The sequence below is a fragment of the Symphalangus syndactylus genome, chromosome 8 (genome assembly GCF_028878055.3).
Source record: "Symphalangus syndactylus isolate Jambi chromosome 8, NHGRI_mSymSyn1-v2.1_pri, whole genome shotgun sequence".
In the NCBI taxonomy this organism is placed as follows: domain Eukaryota; kingdom Metazoa; phylum Chordata; class Mammalia; order Primates; family Hylobatidae; genus Symphalangus; species Symphalangus syndactylus.
In genome coordinates, this window is record NC_072430.2 from 137267012 (window position 1) to 137284501 (window position 17490).

Genomic DNA, 17490 nt, shown 5'->3' on the forward strand with positions numbered 1-17490 from the left:
TACAGGTGTGAGCCACCGTGCCCAGCCCCAGTTTCTTGTTGATGGAGACTATTAAGAATTTTGAACTTTTTCTTTCTTGAGGAGAGCTCAATGGAATAAGAACATTTTTTAAAAAGAACAAAACCAGCTAGGTGTGGTGGCTCATTCCTGTAATCCCAGAACTTTGGGAGGCCGAGGTGGGAGGATCATCTGAGGCTAGGAGTTCACAACCAGCCTGGCCAACATGGCGAAACCCTGTCTCTACTAAAAATACAAAAAATTAGCCAGGTGCAGTGGTGGGCGCCTGTAATCCTAGCTACTCAGGAGGCTGAGGCAGGGGAATCACTTGAACCCAGGAGGGAGGGGCTGCAGCGAGCCGAGATCACGCCGTTGCACTCCAGCCTGGGAAACAAGAGTGAAACTCCATCTCAAAAAAAAAAAAAAAAAAAAAAAAGTTTTAAAAATATAAAATTAAAAAAAGATTTTTTAATTACAAAAAATTTTTTACCTTTTTTCTCTGAAATGTGTCACATAAAGTGGTCAAAACAGATGTGACAACAAAGCCAACCTCCTAGTTACCACCACCAGGTCAGGAAGTGTAAAAATGTATTTTCCTTTATAACTTTTTAAAAATAACATTTTAACCCAGGTCCCCCGCATGCCCTGCACTCGCATGCCAAAGGCTGGTCCCTGGGTCTCAGACGACCACAGTCCAGCGGGGTCACTGACCCACCCCAGTCATCAGCCCACGGTGGGTCAGAGCAGCGTCGTTCTCAAGCGGGGACGGACCCGTGTTTACAAGATTCTCAACGCCTGGCTGATGTAACAGCGGCATCAGCCTTCCTTGGGGAGAATGACGACTGTATTTGTTTTTATCCTCTTGTTAAAAATGCTGATTTAATTTTCAAGCTTCTTTTCCTTCTTTCCTTTCTTTTTTCCTCCCCCTCTCCCTCCTTCTCCTTCTTCGTTTATTTTTAGAGCCAGGGTCTCACTCTGTCGCCCAGGCTGGAGCGCAGTGGCCTGACCATGGCTCGCTGCAGCCTCGACCTCCCGGGCTCAAGCCACCCTCCTACTTCAGCCTCCTGAGTAGCTGGGACTACAGACGAGCGCCACTACGCCTGGCTGATTTTTAAAAAGTTTTTTGTAGAGACAGTCTATGTTGCCCAGTCTGGTCTCGAACTCCTGGGCTCAAAAGATCCCGCCACCTTGGCCTCCCAAAGTGTTGGGATTGCGGGTGTGAGTCTCCGCGCCAGGTTTCTTCTCTTTCTTGTGGGTTTCACGCAAAAAAGCCCGAGTCCCTGAAGCTGCGCTGCTTTCCTGCCTCCAGGGAAAACCGGAGTTTTTTTCTGCTCCTTTGCTCTCCCTCTTTTTTGTTTGCTTATTTGTTTTTAGTATTTTTAGCATGTTTTGGAAACATTTCGTTTCAATGAGTGTTTGAAAAGCATCTCCCCCGCCCCGCGCTCCGGGCGGGCGCCTCCCACTCCCTGACCACGGGGAGGGTGGGCACCACTCCCAGACGCGGGGGACGCGTGGGTGTCGCTCGGGGGCGCTCGCCTCCCCCACCCAGTCTGTCCCGGGCCGCGAGCGCTTCCAGTCAGGTTACTTCTGGGGGACAAGAAAGGCACCGCCTGAACTGTCGAGACGCTTTTTCCCGCTACGGTTTTCCCCGGAGCTGACAGGGGCAGCAAGGTCGGAGTTGATCCGAGGGTCCCTGCCTGGTCCCGGGGGGAAGGTCGGCCTCCCGCCCGGAACCGCGAGGAGAGGAAGCAGGTCGGGGTCTCCGGGACGCGCAGACACCCGCGGCCTCCTCCCACCAGGCTGGCGGTCTCTGAGCCCTGGCGCCTCCTTAAAGCCGCAGCTCCGCCCCGCCCTCCCCGCCCGCCCGTCAGTCCTCAGACCCTCCCAACCGCCGGGTCGCCGCCGCCTCAGCGGAGCGGTGTAGAGTCTCGAGCCTGCGAGGAGCGCGCCGCCCGCCAGCTCCCTGCGCCCCGTCCCGCGTCCCCGCGTTCCTGCGTCCTGCGATCCGCCGCCATGGCCAGCGAGGAGCTGGCGCGCAAACTGGAGCGCCGGCTGCGGCGCGAGGAGGCCGAGGAGAGTGGCCCCCAGCTGGCTCCCCTTGGCGCCCCAGCCCCAGAGCCCGAGCCCGAGCCCCCCGCCCGTGCGCCCACGGCCAGCGCGGACGCGGAGCTGAGCGCCCAGCTGAGCCGGCGGCTGGACATCAACGAGGGCGCTGCGCGGCCCCGGCGCTGCAGGGTCTTCAACCCCTACACGGAGTTCCCGGAGTTCAGCCGCCGCCTCATCAAGGACCTGGAGAGCATGTTCAAACTGTGAGCTCCCGCTGCGCGCCCTTCGCCCCCGGGACCAGGGAGGGAGCGGGAGGGCTTTCTGGTCCGAAGTCCTTGGCCCCGTTTGTGTGGGGAGGGGTCCCGGGGTGCAGGTAGCATTTGGCCCAACGCAGCCAGATCTTGCGTGCTCGGGTGTATCTCGGCACGGTGGGGGACGGGGCCGAAGAGGGGGGACACCAGGAGCAGGAGCTCTCCGGCACGGAGCCCAAAAAGTTCTCGGCGGCTGCCGGGCCCCAGTTCCAGGTCCCCCAACCCCGACCACTGGTCCCGCCCCCTCCGCCCGCCGGTCCGGAGATTTGCTCCGAAAGCAACTTCTAGGAAAGGGAGCCGTCGCCGCGCCTCACCTGCCAGCTTTCACTGTATCCCCCAAGGGAAAAATTAGCCCCTGTTGGCCTTTTATCTTTTAAAACAAAAGGGGAAAGTTAATCCTTGGCTGCAGCGCGGAGTCTGATGAATGAGCGGAGGCCGAGAACAGGGACTTTGGTAAACTCGTTGTGAGAGATTCAGGACTTTCCTGGAGCAAGCGCGGCCCAGGAGCCTCCTGGGGGCGCGAGGCGGGGGGTGGGGGGCGGCGGTGGCTGTTGTGGGAACCGAACTTGGCCACTGGCACCGGTCCGGCGGGGGCTCGTTCCGGTCCTGCTCTGTGAGCCCCAGTGCGCGGGGAGCCGCCCACCTGGGGAGACACTGAGCCAGAGGCAGGCGATAGAGACCCACTAGTCCACCTCGTCGCCTGGAACCTCCCTGGATCTCAGTTTCCTCATCTGGAGAGTGGGAGCAGTAACGGCCCCTGCCTTTTAAGGCTGAAGAGTATTTTGCACCCGGTAAGCTCTTAACCGAGCTATTAATATTTCCAGAATTGAGCCGAGACCGGAAAAATGCCTGGGGGAGCTGAGGCCGCCGACCAGGTCATGCTTGGGCGTTTTTAAAAGCGCATGGAATGTGTTTGCCCTCCGCGTGGAGGTTCTATTTAAAGGCGCTGTGGCTGGCGCTGCGTCGCCTGAGCCTCCGCTGCCCCTGCATGGAGGTTTGCAGAGCCGCCACCTGGGAGCCTCCGCCTCCTCTGCCTCCCTGACACCCTGGTTTCTTTGTCTGGCTTCCAGGCACTAATCTGTGGCGTTTTCTGGGTCTAGTTCGGGCAATTCAGGAAGGCTGAGTGGGGCTAAAGAATGCGGCTGGGGCGAAAATGGAAAAGCAATGGGTGAGGCAAGGCTTGTTGGAGCCCTTTGATTTCTCTGGGGTAATGCCTTTCATGGGAAGACTGCCCTGGCCGGGCCGCTCCCAGACCCCACCAGTTCCTCCCGGTCCAGCTGGATTCAGGGGAACTTGGGGAGGGACCTTTATCTTCAAGTTTTCTTGTGGCCACTCAGGCTTCTTTTATTTTTCCTATAAAACAATCTTTGGAAAGATCAACTTGTAGTTGACTACCTAAGAGTGATAAAAAGAGTCCATACGCTCAGAGGGTCTTGGGAGACGAAGCAAGGTGGCATCTGTGAGCAAACAGGTACTGGATCAGGATCACGCAAAGGGGAGCCGGGCACAATGGCTTACGGCTGTAATCCCAGCACTTTGGGAGGCCGAGGCCCGTGGGTCACCTGGGGTCAGGAGTTCGAGACTAGGCTGGCCAACATGGTGAAACCCCATCTCTACTAAAAATACAAGAATTAGCTGGGAGTGGTGGCGCAGGCCTGTAGTCCCAGCTATTCGGGAGGCTGAGGTGGCAGAATTGCTTGAACCTGGGAGGCGAAGGTTGCAGCGAGCAGAGATCACACCATTGCACTCCAGCTACGGTGACAGAGGGAGATTCTGTCTCAAGGGGAAAAAAAAAAAAAAGCTAAGGGGAAGGCAGTGCGTGGCCTGGGATCCCAGCAGAGCTAACAGTTTGACCAGTACTTGGTGTTTCTTTCTAGGTTGAGTTTTCTGTCACTTGCAACCAAAATTGGCATAAACAAAAGGGGAATAATTTGGCCGCGGAAACCAAAAAGCCATCACTAGCTTCAGGTATGGCTAGATCTAGGAGCTTTGGTGCTGCCATCAGTGCTTAGTTTCTCTTTTTGTTATGCCACCTTCCTCTCTGTGTTGTCCCCATTCTCAGATGGCTCATCCTTGGTGGTGGTGGTGTGGCCACAACAGCTTAAATTAATAACATAAGAATGTTAAAAACACTAAAGAAAATGTAACACACCAATTTGTTTTCTATTGGATTACCTTCCAGATTTTACTCATTGCAGCAGCAGTCTTGTGAGGCTGGGAAGAGCGAGCACTTGGAGGCAGGCTTCCTGGGTTCAAACCCCAGCCCCACCACTTGCTACCTGGAAGGTTCCTTGGGCAGCTTATTTAAAACCTCTGTGCCATCAGTTTTCCCTTCTGTCAAATGGGAAAGCACAGGACCTGCCATGTGGGGTTATTGTGGGGATTAAATTAATTCGTGTATGTGATGCATTTAGTTCCATGTTTCAGCCTATGTTGAAGGCCTGGTGGATTTTAGCCACTAATTTTTAGATTATCACATATCCGTAATTTGGGTAAATGTACACATTTGGCTGGGTGCGGTGGCTCACGCCTGTAATCCCAGCACTTTGGGAGGCTGAGGCAGAGGGATCACGAGGTCAGGAGTTCGAGACCAGCCTGATCAACATGGTGAAACCCCGTCTCTTCTAAAAATACAAAAATTAGCCAGGCGTGGTGCCACGCACCTGTAATCCCAGCTACTCAGGAGGCTGAGGCAGGAGAATCGCTTGAACCCGGGAGGTGGAGGTTGCAGTGAGCCAAGATCACACCATTGCACTCTAGCCTGGGCAACAGAGTGAGACTCCATCTCAAAAAAATTAAAAAAGTGCACATTTTGTGTTGTCCTTTTTTGTTTAATAATTCACTCTGCTGAGTCCACTTTATCCTTTGAACCTGATTTAGCCCACAGTTTGAGCTGTGGAGTGGTGACCTGGCCTCTTGGTGAGTTCCGGGTCCCCCTGGGACTGTGTGCTTTGCGCTTCCGGGTTCTGTGGAAGGAACTCGTTAGCTCCTCTGCTGCTGGGTGAGGTTGTTTCTTAGAGCTGCGTGAATGAAATGCCACAAACTGGGTAGCGTAAAACAACAGAAGTGTATCCTCTCATAGTTCTGGAAATCAGAAGTCTGACAAGTCTGAAACCAAGGTGTCCGCTGGGCTGTGCTGCCCTTGAGGCTCCAGCGAAGACTCCTTCTGTGCCTGTTTCCTGGCTTCTGGTGGTTGCCAGAATTCTTGGTATTCCTCGTGGTATGGGCGCATCACTGTAATCTCTGCCACCCTGAGCACCTGGTGCTCTCCCTGTGTGTGTTTCTGTGTCTTCACATGGCCTTCTTTTTTTTTGAGACGGAGTCTCACTCTATCGCCCAGGCTGGAGTGCAGTGGTGTGATCTTGGCTCACTGCAAGCTCCACCTGCCAGGTTCACGCCATTCTCCTGCCTCAGCCTCCCGAGTAGCTGGGACTACAGGTGCCCACCACCATGCCTGGCTAATTTTTTGTATTTTTAGTAGAGACGGGGTTTCACCGTGTTAGCCAGGATGGTCTTGATCTCCTGACCTCGTGATCCACCCACCTCGGCCTCCCAAAGTGCTGGGATCACAGGCGTGAGCCACCGTGCCTGGCTTAAGAATTTCACTTTTAAGCAGTTTCTAGATTCACGTTCTGATGTCGCCTTAGTTCATTGGGCCCCTTGCAGTGTGTAACCTGATTAGACCAGTACAAAGTACACCCTGTCTTTTTGTTTGGGGCTACAAAGATTCATACAGATACTGGGAGACATGCTTTGATCATTTAAATTTGATTTTCCTATTTAAAAGTATTTGGCTTAGGGATTTCTTACATTTTCAAGGCTTAAAAAAACTGGATCCTTCCCAGCCTCTGAGTTTGTTGGATTCTTGGAGTGGTGTCCTTTGTCCCTGAGTCCTTAGGACCTAACAAATGAGGCTGGCTCCTAAATGGTGGGTTGTAGAAGAAAGAGGGTTTTCTAATGAGTGTGGGAAGCCAGAGGCATCATCAGCCCGGCCAGAGAAATTTCCCTCTCCATTTCCAAGCCTGTTACTGGATAGCCTGAGCCAAGAGAATAGTGGCCTGATTTTAAAAGAATGAGAAGGCCCAGAAGAAACTGACTCTACAGTGTGTATCCGTGGCTGTAACGTGAGCTGGTGGGGCACTCAAGGTTAGACAGGAAATTTTAATTACCCTGGACTTATCTGGAGGCCTCTTTCAAAGGGAGGCAATGAGGGCAGCCACTTAAAGGCAGGACCCCAACGCAACATCTTAAAATGCAGCTGCGAGGTGTTTGCAGCATACTAAAAGCTTGTGTTTCAATTCCCCAAAGAGAGGGTGGGAAGAGGAACATTTGGCTCTGGGAAAGCTGTCTTTTTCTTAAGAATCTGAAATGGTGATGTCATGGATGTCCTGCCAGTGCCAGAGTCCCGCATTACCAAGACACCAGTGAAATCCAAAAAGGTGAGGCTGTTGTGGAATTCTTCATTTCTCGTCCCCTCTCCTCTCCCAGTTTCTTTTTCTTCTCCTTAGTCTTGTCTCTAAAGGAGGGAGAAGCGGGTGTAGATTTGGAAGGCTGGGAATTTTCCAAAGAGGTAAGGTGAGCCCTCTTAGGGAGGCTTACTGGGGAGGTGGAGGTGAGGCTGCCTGCATACTGGCATCCTAATCTTTTGAGTGAATTGACTCTAAAAATGGGGCAGATGGGTGGAAATAAAAGAAAGAAGTTAAGTGCTTTCTTTTTTCCTTGGAGAAAGGCAAGAGGTACTGACTTGTCCTGGCTGTAGCTTCAGTCAACAGTGGTCACCTTAGATGTGAAGTTTTCTCACCTGCACTGGAGTTTGTACATTTGACAATTTTGAATTGCGGGGTAGGGTAAGAGGACCTAGGGCTTGTCTGAATTCTGGAGGATAGCTTTAGGTCAGCCTTCTGTTTTGAGTCTTAGTCTCTGGCAGAAAGACCCCATGACTTGGAACTGTGTCTTAGACCAGTTTAAGTGCTGTCTGCTTTTACTTGCCAGCATGCATGATTAACCCATGTAGGAGGAGCTGGAAGGAGCTTCTACAGTTGCTGGTGGGTTTATCTTTGTAGAGAGTTCCCTCTTCCTCCTCATTCCTTGCTCCCCACCTCCCTCTCTCTGGGTTGTCTCCTCCACCATCCTTGTTACAGAGCCATCAAATTTTATGAGAATTTGAATAATGGGAATTTGAAGTTGAGTGAAAAAAACAGTTACTGAAGTCTTACATTATACAAAAAGAGAAAAGTCCTTTCCCCCTTCTCCCTTGCAAGATTATTAAAAACTGACTGATTTCAAAGCTGTAAGGTCCAGGAGACTTTAACTTTTTTTTTTTTTTCTTTTCTCAAGACAGGGTCTTGCCATGTTGCCTAGGTTGGTCTCGAACTCCTGGGCTCAGGTGATTCTCCTGTCTCAAAGCGCTGGGATCATAGGCATGGGCTACTTCGCCTGGCTAGACTCTCTCTCTGTCTCTCTTTTTAAATGTTGTTGCATACCAACCAAACTAACTTTATACTCTCAGCCCTGTGGTACCCCTTGGACCAATTAATATAGGAATACTTCTAACGTTGGCCTGCAGGGAGTTTGATTGGCATGGGGCTATGTTCTGCATGGATTCATGGTGTGGCTGAGCTAGTGGGTCTCCAAAGATTTGTCGAATGGCCTAAGAGTCCACGAATCAGGTCTTGGGAGCTAGAGGGTACCAGGCCATCTACAATTGATGTTCATCTTAGGAGCCCAGCACACCCTCAGGGCACTGACATCTGGGGTTGGCACACATTCGTCTTTAGCTTTAGGCTTCACAAATCTCTGTATATCATATACAACCTCACACACTCACACATACCTACCTGCGTGCTCACACACTAGCTCACTCCCACAGCCACTCTTCTGGTGAGGCCGTCTCAGACTCACCTGTCGTGACTCACTGCACTTGGCCTCCTCCACATCTTACAGTCCTCCCAGAACACCCCTCTATAGCCTCCTGCTTCTGTGTCCCCTGAGTGTTGGTGGCCAAAGGGCATCATTGATCCTAAATCCTAGACGCTTCTTGGCAGGGGACACACCATGAGTTATTGGAGCATGGACCATGATCCTCCATTCTCAGCAAGATGAAACCTGACCTGTGGTCAATGACCTGCCAAGACATGGCTTTGCATGTTCCAAGGCTGCAGAGGTTCTGTGGTACCCCCGGTTCAACTGGTAAACAGGAATACTTCTTCCATTGACCTGCAGGGGCTTTGATTGGCATGGGGCTATGTTATGCGTGGGTTCATGTCGTGGCTGAGCTAGTGGGTCTCTAAAGATGGGCCGAGTGACCTAAGAGTCCACTTAGGTCTCCTCCAGTGTTCCCAGCTCTGGGCTCCTGTGGCCAGCACTGTCCATACGTCTGCTAGTGTGTGCTCCTGTGGTACCATATCATGATGATGACGATGATCACCATGAGCCCCTTTCCAACCTGCTATGAGCTATTCATTCACTCATTCATTTTTTCATTCATTTAGCTAAGCACCTGCCAGGTGCCAGATTATACATACTTGTATAATCTGGAAGGGTCTTGGCCCTTGAGAAGCTCAACAAATGCTGACAACAAGCTGGATGTAAGATGATGCTGTTTGGATGGGAGGGATGTCACTCCCTGAGAAGCCACCACCACCCACATGCAGGACACTCCAGTAGCTGAGCAGACCCTGAGAGGATGTGGGAGTTGGGGGACACTCTGACCTCAGGCTGCTGCATTCAAAGCAGGGGCTCCTGGTCGTTGTGGGCACAGCCATGGAGGAGCAGCCACTGAGGACTGTGAAGGGATTCAGGCCCTGGGTGGAGGCAGCAGGGAAGGCCCTTGGGATGAACCTCCTGGAGACAGAGAATGGGGGCTGAGAACTTGAGCTGGGTGGTGAGTGCTTGCCCTTGGATGGCAGAAGGAGGGCAGTGAGGGCTCAAGGAAAGGAAGCTGCAGCCGTTGGGAAGCAAGAGCCTTCTCATGGTGGGAGTTAGTATTATTATTACTATTTTTTGAAACAGGGTCTCTCTCTGTGGCCCAGGCTGGAATGCAGTTGCATAATCTTGGCCCACTGCAACCTCCACCTCCCGGGCTCAAGTGACCCTCCCGCCTTAGCCTCCTGAGTAATGGGACTACAGGCACGACCACCACGCCCAGCTAATTTTTGTATTTTTTGTAGAGACAGAGTTTTGCCATGTTGCCCAGGCTGGTCCCGGGCTCAAGTGATCCGCCCACCTCTGCCTCCCAAAGTGTTGGTTACAGGCATGAGCCACTGCACCTGGCCACGATCGGAGTTACTGAGAAATGGAACGAAAGGTATTGCAAGGTGGTGAGCTGCTTTCTCTGGAGTTTCACTGGAAGGGAGGTGCTCTGACTCCCTGGTGTGAGAGGCTTGCAGTTAGGAACGGCCGAAAGCTTATGGAGGCTAGGAGATGGGCTGTGTGACTTTCGAGATTCTTTCTAGGCCATGGGTGGACAAAGTTGTTCTGTAAAGGGCCAGATAATCCATCTGTTTGGCTTTGGGCCCTAAGGTTTCTGTTGTCCCTCTGCAGCCTGCCATTGTGATATGAAAGCAGCCATAGGCAATATGCAAATGGAATGGCATGGCTGTGTTCCTGTAACACTTGGTGAGCATGATTTGGCCTGCAGGCCCAAGTTAGCCAGCCCCCATGCTAGGCAGTCGCCTTAGAATCTTGAATCCAGAGCCTCATCTCATTTGTCCCCTTTCTCACTTCTTGGCCTTTCCTCCCATCAGTTGCCTCAGGTCCAGAGGGGACACAGTTGAAGCCTGGTGTCCCCCCAGTTGGGTAGGCAGCGTAGTGAGGCCTGAGTTCCAGGACCCCAGAGTTGCTTTTGGAAGATTAGCACTGGAGAAGGAGCAGGACCTGCATCTGCTTCTTCTGCGGGCTGAGGAGGCCTGGCAGCTGGCGCTCGAAGCCGGAGTCCCGGGGTAACACTCCCCACCCTAGGAAGTCTTGCCTTCCCATGGCTTCCCCTAAGAGGTGGTCCATGGTGTGTTTGAGTTTAAAAACTCCCAACGAAGAAGACAGATGAGGCCGGGAGTGGTGGCTCATGCCTGTAATCCCAGCACTTTGGGAGGCCGAGGTGGGTGGATCACAAGGTCAGGAGCTTGAGACCAGCCTGGCCAATATGGTGAAACCCCGTCTCTACTAAAAATACAAAAATTAGCATCGTTTGGTGATGGGTGCCTGTAATCCCAGCTACTTGGGAGGCTGAGGCAGGAGAATCACTTGAACCCGGGAAGCAGAGGTTGCAGTGAGCCAAGATTGCACCAGTGCACTCCAGCCTGGGCGACAGAGCGAGACTCCGTCTCAAAAAAAAAAAAAAAAAAAAAAAGCTAATTAGCCTTGGGTGTCTGCTTACTTGAGCCCCACGGCTGGAGCAGGAGCTCTTGACCTCCCGTCTTGGAACTCTCACCAGTCGTGTGTGGAATTGCACTCTCACACCTGCTGGGAGACCTTGCTTTTCAAGGGGGTGTACGGCTTCTCACCCCAGAAAAATTTGAGATCTACTGGTTTGGAGGGAAATGGGAGATAAGAATCTTATGACTTAAGGAAAACTTATTTTTCATTATCAAATTATGATGTTCCCCATTGAAAATTTCCTTTAAAACAGTAAAGATCTTTAAGAAGTAGAGAGTGGAAGCCGATGCTGTTCTGTTCCCGATGGTCACCTGCAGCTGGTTGGGTGCATATTCTTACACAAGATTGTAAGAGACAATCTATGCTGTTCTGCCTGTATTACTTGGGAGGCCTTTGGCTCAAATGATGGAAAACTCTGCCCCAAACTCACTAATGAATAAAGAAATGGATCATCTCATGGATGAGGGCATCCAGAGGACAAGGGTGGCCCTGGGGCAATGGTTGGTTGCTGCTGTCATCCAGGACTTGGGTTCTGTCCTCTGCCCTCTGCCACCCTGTGTGCTGACGTCAAGGTAGCAAGGTGTGAGGTTCCCCGAGTCACATCAGCTGCGACAAAATCCAGAGGCAGGTAAGACCTAGGGTTCTTCTAAACAATGAGGAAATTAAAGTATAACCAGCTAGAAGTGAAGAAAAAGATAGAAAGAAAAAATAAACAATGAGGAAGTCTTCCCCTATGTGTGCCCCAAGCCGGCCTCTGGCATCCCATCACCAGCACGAGGTCACTGGCCCATCCAGGTGTAGTTTCCATTCCCTGAGGGGTGGAGCCAAAACGGGGTTCTGTTAGTGAGGAAGGAGAGGTGGGTTTTTACTGAATAATGTTCCAGGGCTCTTTTCTGTCCATCTGTGTGCTTTGTTTTTGTTTGTATTTTTTTTTTTTTTTTTTTTTTTTTTGTGACAGAGTCTTGCTCTGTCACCCAGGCTGGAGTGAAGTGGTACGATCATGGCTCACCGCAGCCTCGACCCCCTGGGCTCAAGCCATTCTTCTGCCTGAGTCCCCCCACCCCAACACCTGGCTAATTTTTTTTTTTTTTTTAGTAGAGACAGACTTTTACCATGTTGCCCTGGCTGGTCTCAAACTCCTGGGCTCAAGCAGTCTGCCCACCTTGGCCTCCCAATGTCCATCTGTGTGTTTTTGTTGTTGTTGTTGTTGTTGTTGTTTGAGGCAGTCTTGCTGTGTCACCCAGGCTGGGGTGCAGTGGCAAGATCCTGGCTCACTGCAGCCTCCGCCTCCCGGGTTCAAGTGCCCCTCTGCCTCAGCCTCCTGAGTAGCTGGGATTATAGGGTGTGCTACCACGCCCAGCTCATCTGTGTTTTTGTGTACATGGGAGGGACTACTGATGTCAGGCCTGGTTTCTGGAGGCCAGGCAGGGAGCAGCCCATTCCTGGGGGCTCCCGAAGACCAAATGCAGAGGTCTTTCCTGCGGAACGTCATTTTCACTGGGATTTCCCTGTGATTTTTCTCTTGCCTGTGGGGGTGGACCCACAGCTAGGGGTGCTGTGTGTGCGTTTGGTGCTGGGTGGGCTGTCCGTGCCAACCACTCCCTAGGCCAGCTCTCAGTGAACCCCCCGCCTCCATCTCATGTCGCCCTTCCTCCCTCCAAAGAGCCTGGCATGGTGGGCCCGCCCCCTGGGTTTGGAGGGCTTGATCATTCTGCCTCACCCTCCTGGCTGCTCACTGTCTTAGAAAATGGTTGGCTGCTACCCTGTGTCTCCTCAGACCCCCTCCTCAAACCTCTTGTATTCTTTTTCTCATCGGGGGTGCCATGCCTCTGATTTCGTCTCCTCTTAGAAGGGGCTCTAGCTGCTGTCTTTGGCCAGGAGTTGCCATGCCTTGATGGTCCTCATTGCTTTACTGGCTCCTGGGCTTCTGTGGCTAAGGGCACCTCTGTTGGCTTGGAGGCCTTTGTACAAGTCGTGTGTGTGTGTGTGTTGGAGGGTGTTCAGGGCTGGTTTTTTTTTTTTTTTTTTTTTTTTTTTTGAGACAGAGTCTCACTCTATCGCCCAGGCTGGAGTGCAGTGGTGCGATCTCGGCTCACTGCAACCTCTGCCTCCCGGGTTCAAGCAATTCTCTGTCTCAGCCTCCTGAGTAGCTGGGATTACAGGCACCCGCCACCATGCCTGGTTAATTTTTTGTATTTTTAGTTAGAGATGGGGTTTCACCATCTTGGCCAGGCTGTCGTGATCCACCTGTCTTGGCCTCCCAAAGTGCTGGGATTACAGGTGTGAGCCACTGCACCTGGCCTAATTTTTTTTTTTTTTTAATTTTTAGTAGAGACAGAGTTTCTCCATGTTGGTCAGGGTGGTCTCAATCACCTCAGGTGATCCACCCGCCTCGACCTCCCAAAGTGCTGGGATTACAGGCGTGAGCCACCGTGCCCGGCAGTTTTTTTTTTTTTTTTTTTTTTTTGAGAGATAGGTCTTACTATGTTGCCCTGGGTGGTCTTGAACTCCTGGGTTCAAGTGATCCTCCTGCCTCAGCCTCCCAAAATGCTGGAATTAGAGGTGTGAGCCACCATGCTGGCCTGCTTTTATTTATTTTTTTTAATCTTAGCCTAGCACACCCTACTCCCCAGTCGCGTTGCTGAATGAAGGTAAATTCTTTGGTTTTGGAGCTCAGACCTGGGTTGGCAGTGATAGCGGCAGCGTCCTTCCAGGCCAGGCAGAGCCTTGGAGTGGGCCACATCCAAGGTAGACACGCCCTCAGCCCTCTGCCACGGATCAGGTTTGCAGGAAGTAGGAGGATGGCCTCCTGCCTCATGCCCAAGGCTGGCCACTCTGCCCCTTCTGGGTGGTGAAACAGCAGAGACCTCCACCCCACAGGGCTGTAGCTGATCCCAGCTCTAGGGTTAGACATCTCCACCCCCAGGTTTCCCCAGCACCCCTCACTGAGCACCCACTGTGCCTTGGGACAGCCCTGATCAAAAAAATCTGGCTGCTGACAGCCCTCACTCTTTGCCCATGAGGACCTAATGAACTCTGCTGCGGCCTTGGAGAAATGCTGGCCTCCGATGCTGTCCTGTTTGGCTTTGGTGGTGACAGGGTCTCTGCCTCCTCTCTAAATGTGTCGTGCCCCTCCACCCTGTAATGGCTGACTTCATGGAGCATTGGGTGTCCCTAATGCCACCTAACAGCCCCACTGACACAGCCGACTGTGTGCGGGGCTGTGCTTAGCGATTTCCACATGGGAACTCATGCTTCATGACACTCCAAAGTGGGTACAATATCAGACCCCATTTCACAGATGAGGAAATTGAGGCACAGAGAAGCCAGGGAACTCGCCTAAAGTCACATACCTTGTAAGCGGTAGAGCTGGGATTTGAACCCAAGTGGCCTGCACTCTTGTCCAGTGTCACGTGCCCGTCTCACTAATGTTCTTCCCACCTCCCAGCTTTCCAGCCTCCAAATCTCGGCCATCCTCGACACCATCCCCTGCATAGCCAGGCAGGGCCTTGGCTGGCACAGTGTCTGCAGGCAGCCTGACCTCCAGGCCCTGTTGGACCACCTGCCCTGAGCCTGTAGCAGCTGCCTCAGACCTGGCCTCCCCCATCCACCCAACATGTTTTAGCTGGGTTCACCAGAGCCCAGGTGTCATTACCTTGCTTCCCTCTTCAGAAGTTATTTTGGGTTGGGGTGGGGCAATATACAACATTCAGTAGCTCCCTATTGCCCAAGGAAAAAAGTCTAGACTCCTCATGCGGACCCGTAAGGCCCACCCCAGTTGGCTGTCACAGTCTTCTCTCTCTCTGGTTCCCCCTGCCCGGGCCTTGCTCTCACTGAGCTGAATGGCCCCACAGCCTCTCTCCTGTAACCCTGCAATTCCCAGTTGATTACACTTAGGTCTGTCCATTGTCTGTTATTGCTGATTCTCTCTTTTCTCTTCTCTTCTTCTTTTTTTTTTTTGAGACAGTGTTTCACTCTGTCACCCAGGCTGGAGTACAGTGGCATGATCTCCGCTCACTGCAGCCTCCGCCTCCTGGGTTCAAGCTATTCTCCTGCCTCAGCCTCCTGAGTAGCTGAGATTACAGGCATGCGCCACCATGCCCGGCTAATGTTTGTATTTTTAGTTGAGACGGGGTTTCACCATGTTGGCCAGGCTGGTCTTGAACTGCTGACCTCAGGTGATCCCCACCCACCTCAGTCCCGCAAAATGCTGGGATTACAGGCGTGAGCCACTGTGCCCGGACGGTTATTGCTGATTCTTATGAGGCTCCCTCCCCTTCCAGAGTTTCCCTGGGAAAGCAGAGACAGAATGTTCATGGCTGAAAGTGGCTAACCTCTTCCTGCAGTCCCCACGCCCAGCCCAGTGCTGGGCCCGGGGCCATGGCAGACTGGGCACCTTGACCTCTGTGGAGGCTTCTGAGCTCTGCCGGCTGTAGCTGCACTGAGGCCCTGATGACTGCTGAGAGAGCTTCACAGCTCCCCGCGGCCGTGGGAGGTAATGTGAGCCTTCAGTGGAGTCATGCGGTTCCCTCCAACGGAGCCACTGACCCACACGGGCACACACCTGTAAGTGAGACCTGGAAAAAGGTAAGTGACCACCTTCTCAGGTTGTACACAAGACCTCGTGACCACTCGGTATGCAGTCATGGCCTTAATTAGGGCACTCATGTTCCAGCCCAGTGTTCTTTCCACTGAGGGCTGCTGGGTTTAAGGTGGTGTGGGCCTGGAGTGGGGAAAGCAGGAAAAGGTCCTGCTGGCAGCAGTGGGTGGAGAGGAAATGTCAAGAGCTGCATGGGTGGCAGCCCAAGGTGTCCTTGTCTCCCACTTGGGGCGATGGCCGGGCACCCTGTAGTCCGCTTACGTTAGGCTGGCTGCCCTGGCCTGCTCTGAGACCTGTGACCCCTGGGCCGCTGCACACCCCCTTGTCGGGGCCTCCCACTGGCCGTTTCCTTCCCTGACCTTGGCACTGCTGGAACTGCACCAGGCACAGCCCAAATGGAGTCTGGTGTGGAAACCCTGTGTTGTTTGGAAACATCTGTTCCCTGATATCCAGAGGGCTCCCAGGAATTCCAGAAGAACTAGGTTTCCGGGGGCGCTTCCAACCCAGTTTCCTGGCCCCTCAGGACTCTCTTGTTAGAACTTTTTTTTTTTTTTTTGAGACAGAGTTTTGCTCTTGTCACTCAGGCTGGAGTGCAATGGCACAATCTTGGCTCACTGAAACCTCCACCTCCTGGGTTCAAGTGATTCTGCTACCTTAGCCTCCCAAGTAGCTGGGATTACAGGCACCCACCACCATGCCCGGCTAATTTTTGTATTTTTAGTAGAAACGGGGTTTCACCAGGTTGGCCAGGCTGGTCTCGAACTCCTGACCTCAGGTGATCCACCCACCTCGGCCTCCCAAAGTGCTGGGATTACACATGAGCCATTGCACCCGGCCTCCTTTCAGAACTTTTATGCAGACCTGGCAAGGTGGCTCAGTTCTGTAGTCCTGGCAGTTTGGGAGGCCGAGGCAAGAGGATTGCTTGAGTACAGGAGTTCAAGACCAGCCTGAGCAACATGGCGAAACTCTGTCTTTACAAAAAATATGAAAAACTAGTTGGGCATAGGAGGTACGTCCCTGTGGTCCCAGCTAGGCAGGAGGATTGCTTGAACCTGGGAGTTGGAGGCTGCAGTGAGTGAATAAGCCGAGTGTTTGGGGCACAAGGAGAGCTGGGAGTTTATCAGACAAAAGTGGCTATGAGTGGTTTGATTGGATGATGAAAACTTTGGGTCAAAGCTTTTGTATCTCTGAGTCCCCTGGCCCTTTTTCAGAGCCTGCTCACCCTCAGTCTGCATGCAGGTAGAGCACTGGGAGTTTCTGTTTCCCAGCCCGCAGCTGGATGGGCAGGAAGGAGGAGCAGGTGATTTGACAGCTGGGGAGGACCCACACAACCAGAAAAAAGTAGAAACTCAGAGAACCTTGCAGGCAGGGATGTAGGGAGGAGGGACTACAGTCCTGTGACCTTAGGGAGTCCCCGAGGCTCATCTAGATAGGCACAGCTGGGGACACCCATAGGGTAACCCCAGGAGGGCCCCTGGGAAGACCACCTGCCGGTGGGTGTAGTCTGTGCTGCCCCTCTCTGCCTCGAACATGCCCAGGGACTGTGGTGTGGGGGGGGCTTGTGAAAATGCAGGCTCTGATTCAGCAGGTCTAGGGGGCTTGGTAGAACTTGAGACTGCATTTTTTTACACTCCTGGGTGACCGTGATGCTCTGGTCTGGGGACCTCACTTTGTGGGGCCAGAGCCTGGCTATTGAAAAAGGCAATGCCTGATTTCTGTTCCAAGCCTTTCTGTGTGAAGAGAAGAAGGTACTCGTGTGTCCTGGTGTCCCTGAGATGCAGGCAACCCCCTCCCATCACTAAGGCATGTTCTGGGGCACTGCTACCCTCCTGAGAACACCCTATCTGAGGGATCCCTGGGGAGTTTCTAACAGCTGAACTTCTGGTGGACAAAGGCTGGCCAGCTTCTTTTTCCATGAATGGCAGGATAATTCCCGGGAGGGAAGTTAGAAAACCAAGAAAGCCCGGGGCTCTACACAGTGGAAGCCAAGAGAATAAGTGACTGACTCATGGGCCTAAAACCGGGAGGACGCCGGAGACCAGCCATTGTCCCTTGCTGCTGTCCTCTTGCTAGCTGGCCCTGGGTGGGGTTGGGATCGGAGTCACCTCGGGACCTTTGGCGGATCTGGGGGCTTTCCCAGGCAGTGGGCACGCACAGCAGCAG

The 17490-nt window shown here is 52.8% G+C and overlaps 1 protein-coding gene across 2 annotated transcripts in view; it reads left to right on the top strand.

The window, feature by feature from the left end:
• The first annotated feature begins 1611 nt into the window (after nucleotides 1-1611).
• The window catches only part of EFHD1 (EF-hand domain family member D1), a 50441-nt gene continuing 34562 nt past the window's right edge, over nucleotides 1612-17490 (top strand). The window contains exon 1 of one of the 2 annotated variants that reach the window (XM_055291006.2): nucleotides 1612-2306. In XM_055291006.2, the coding sequence (XP_055146981.1) occupies nucleotides 2011-2306 (296 nt within the window). In that variant the 5' untranslated portion in view covers nucleotides 1612-2010. Of the gene's footprint in view, nucleotides 2307-6774; nucleotides 6794-17490 lie in introns of those variants that run through there. The other variant, XM_055291008.2, reaches the window with a different exon arrangement.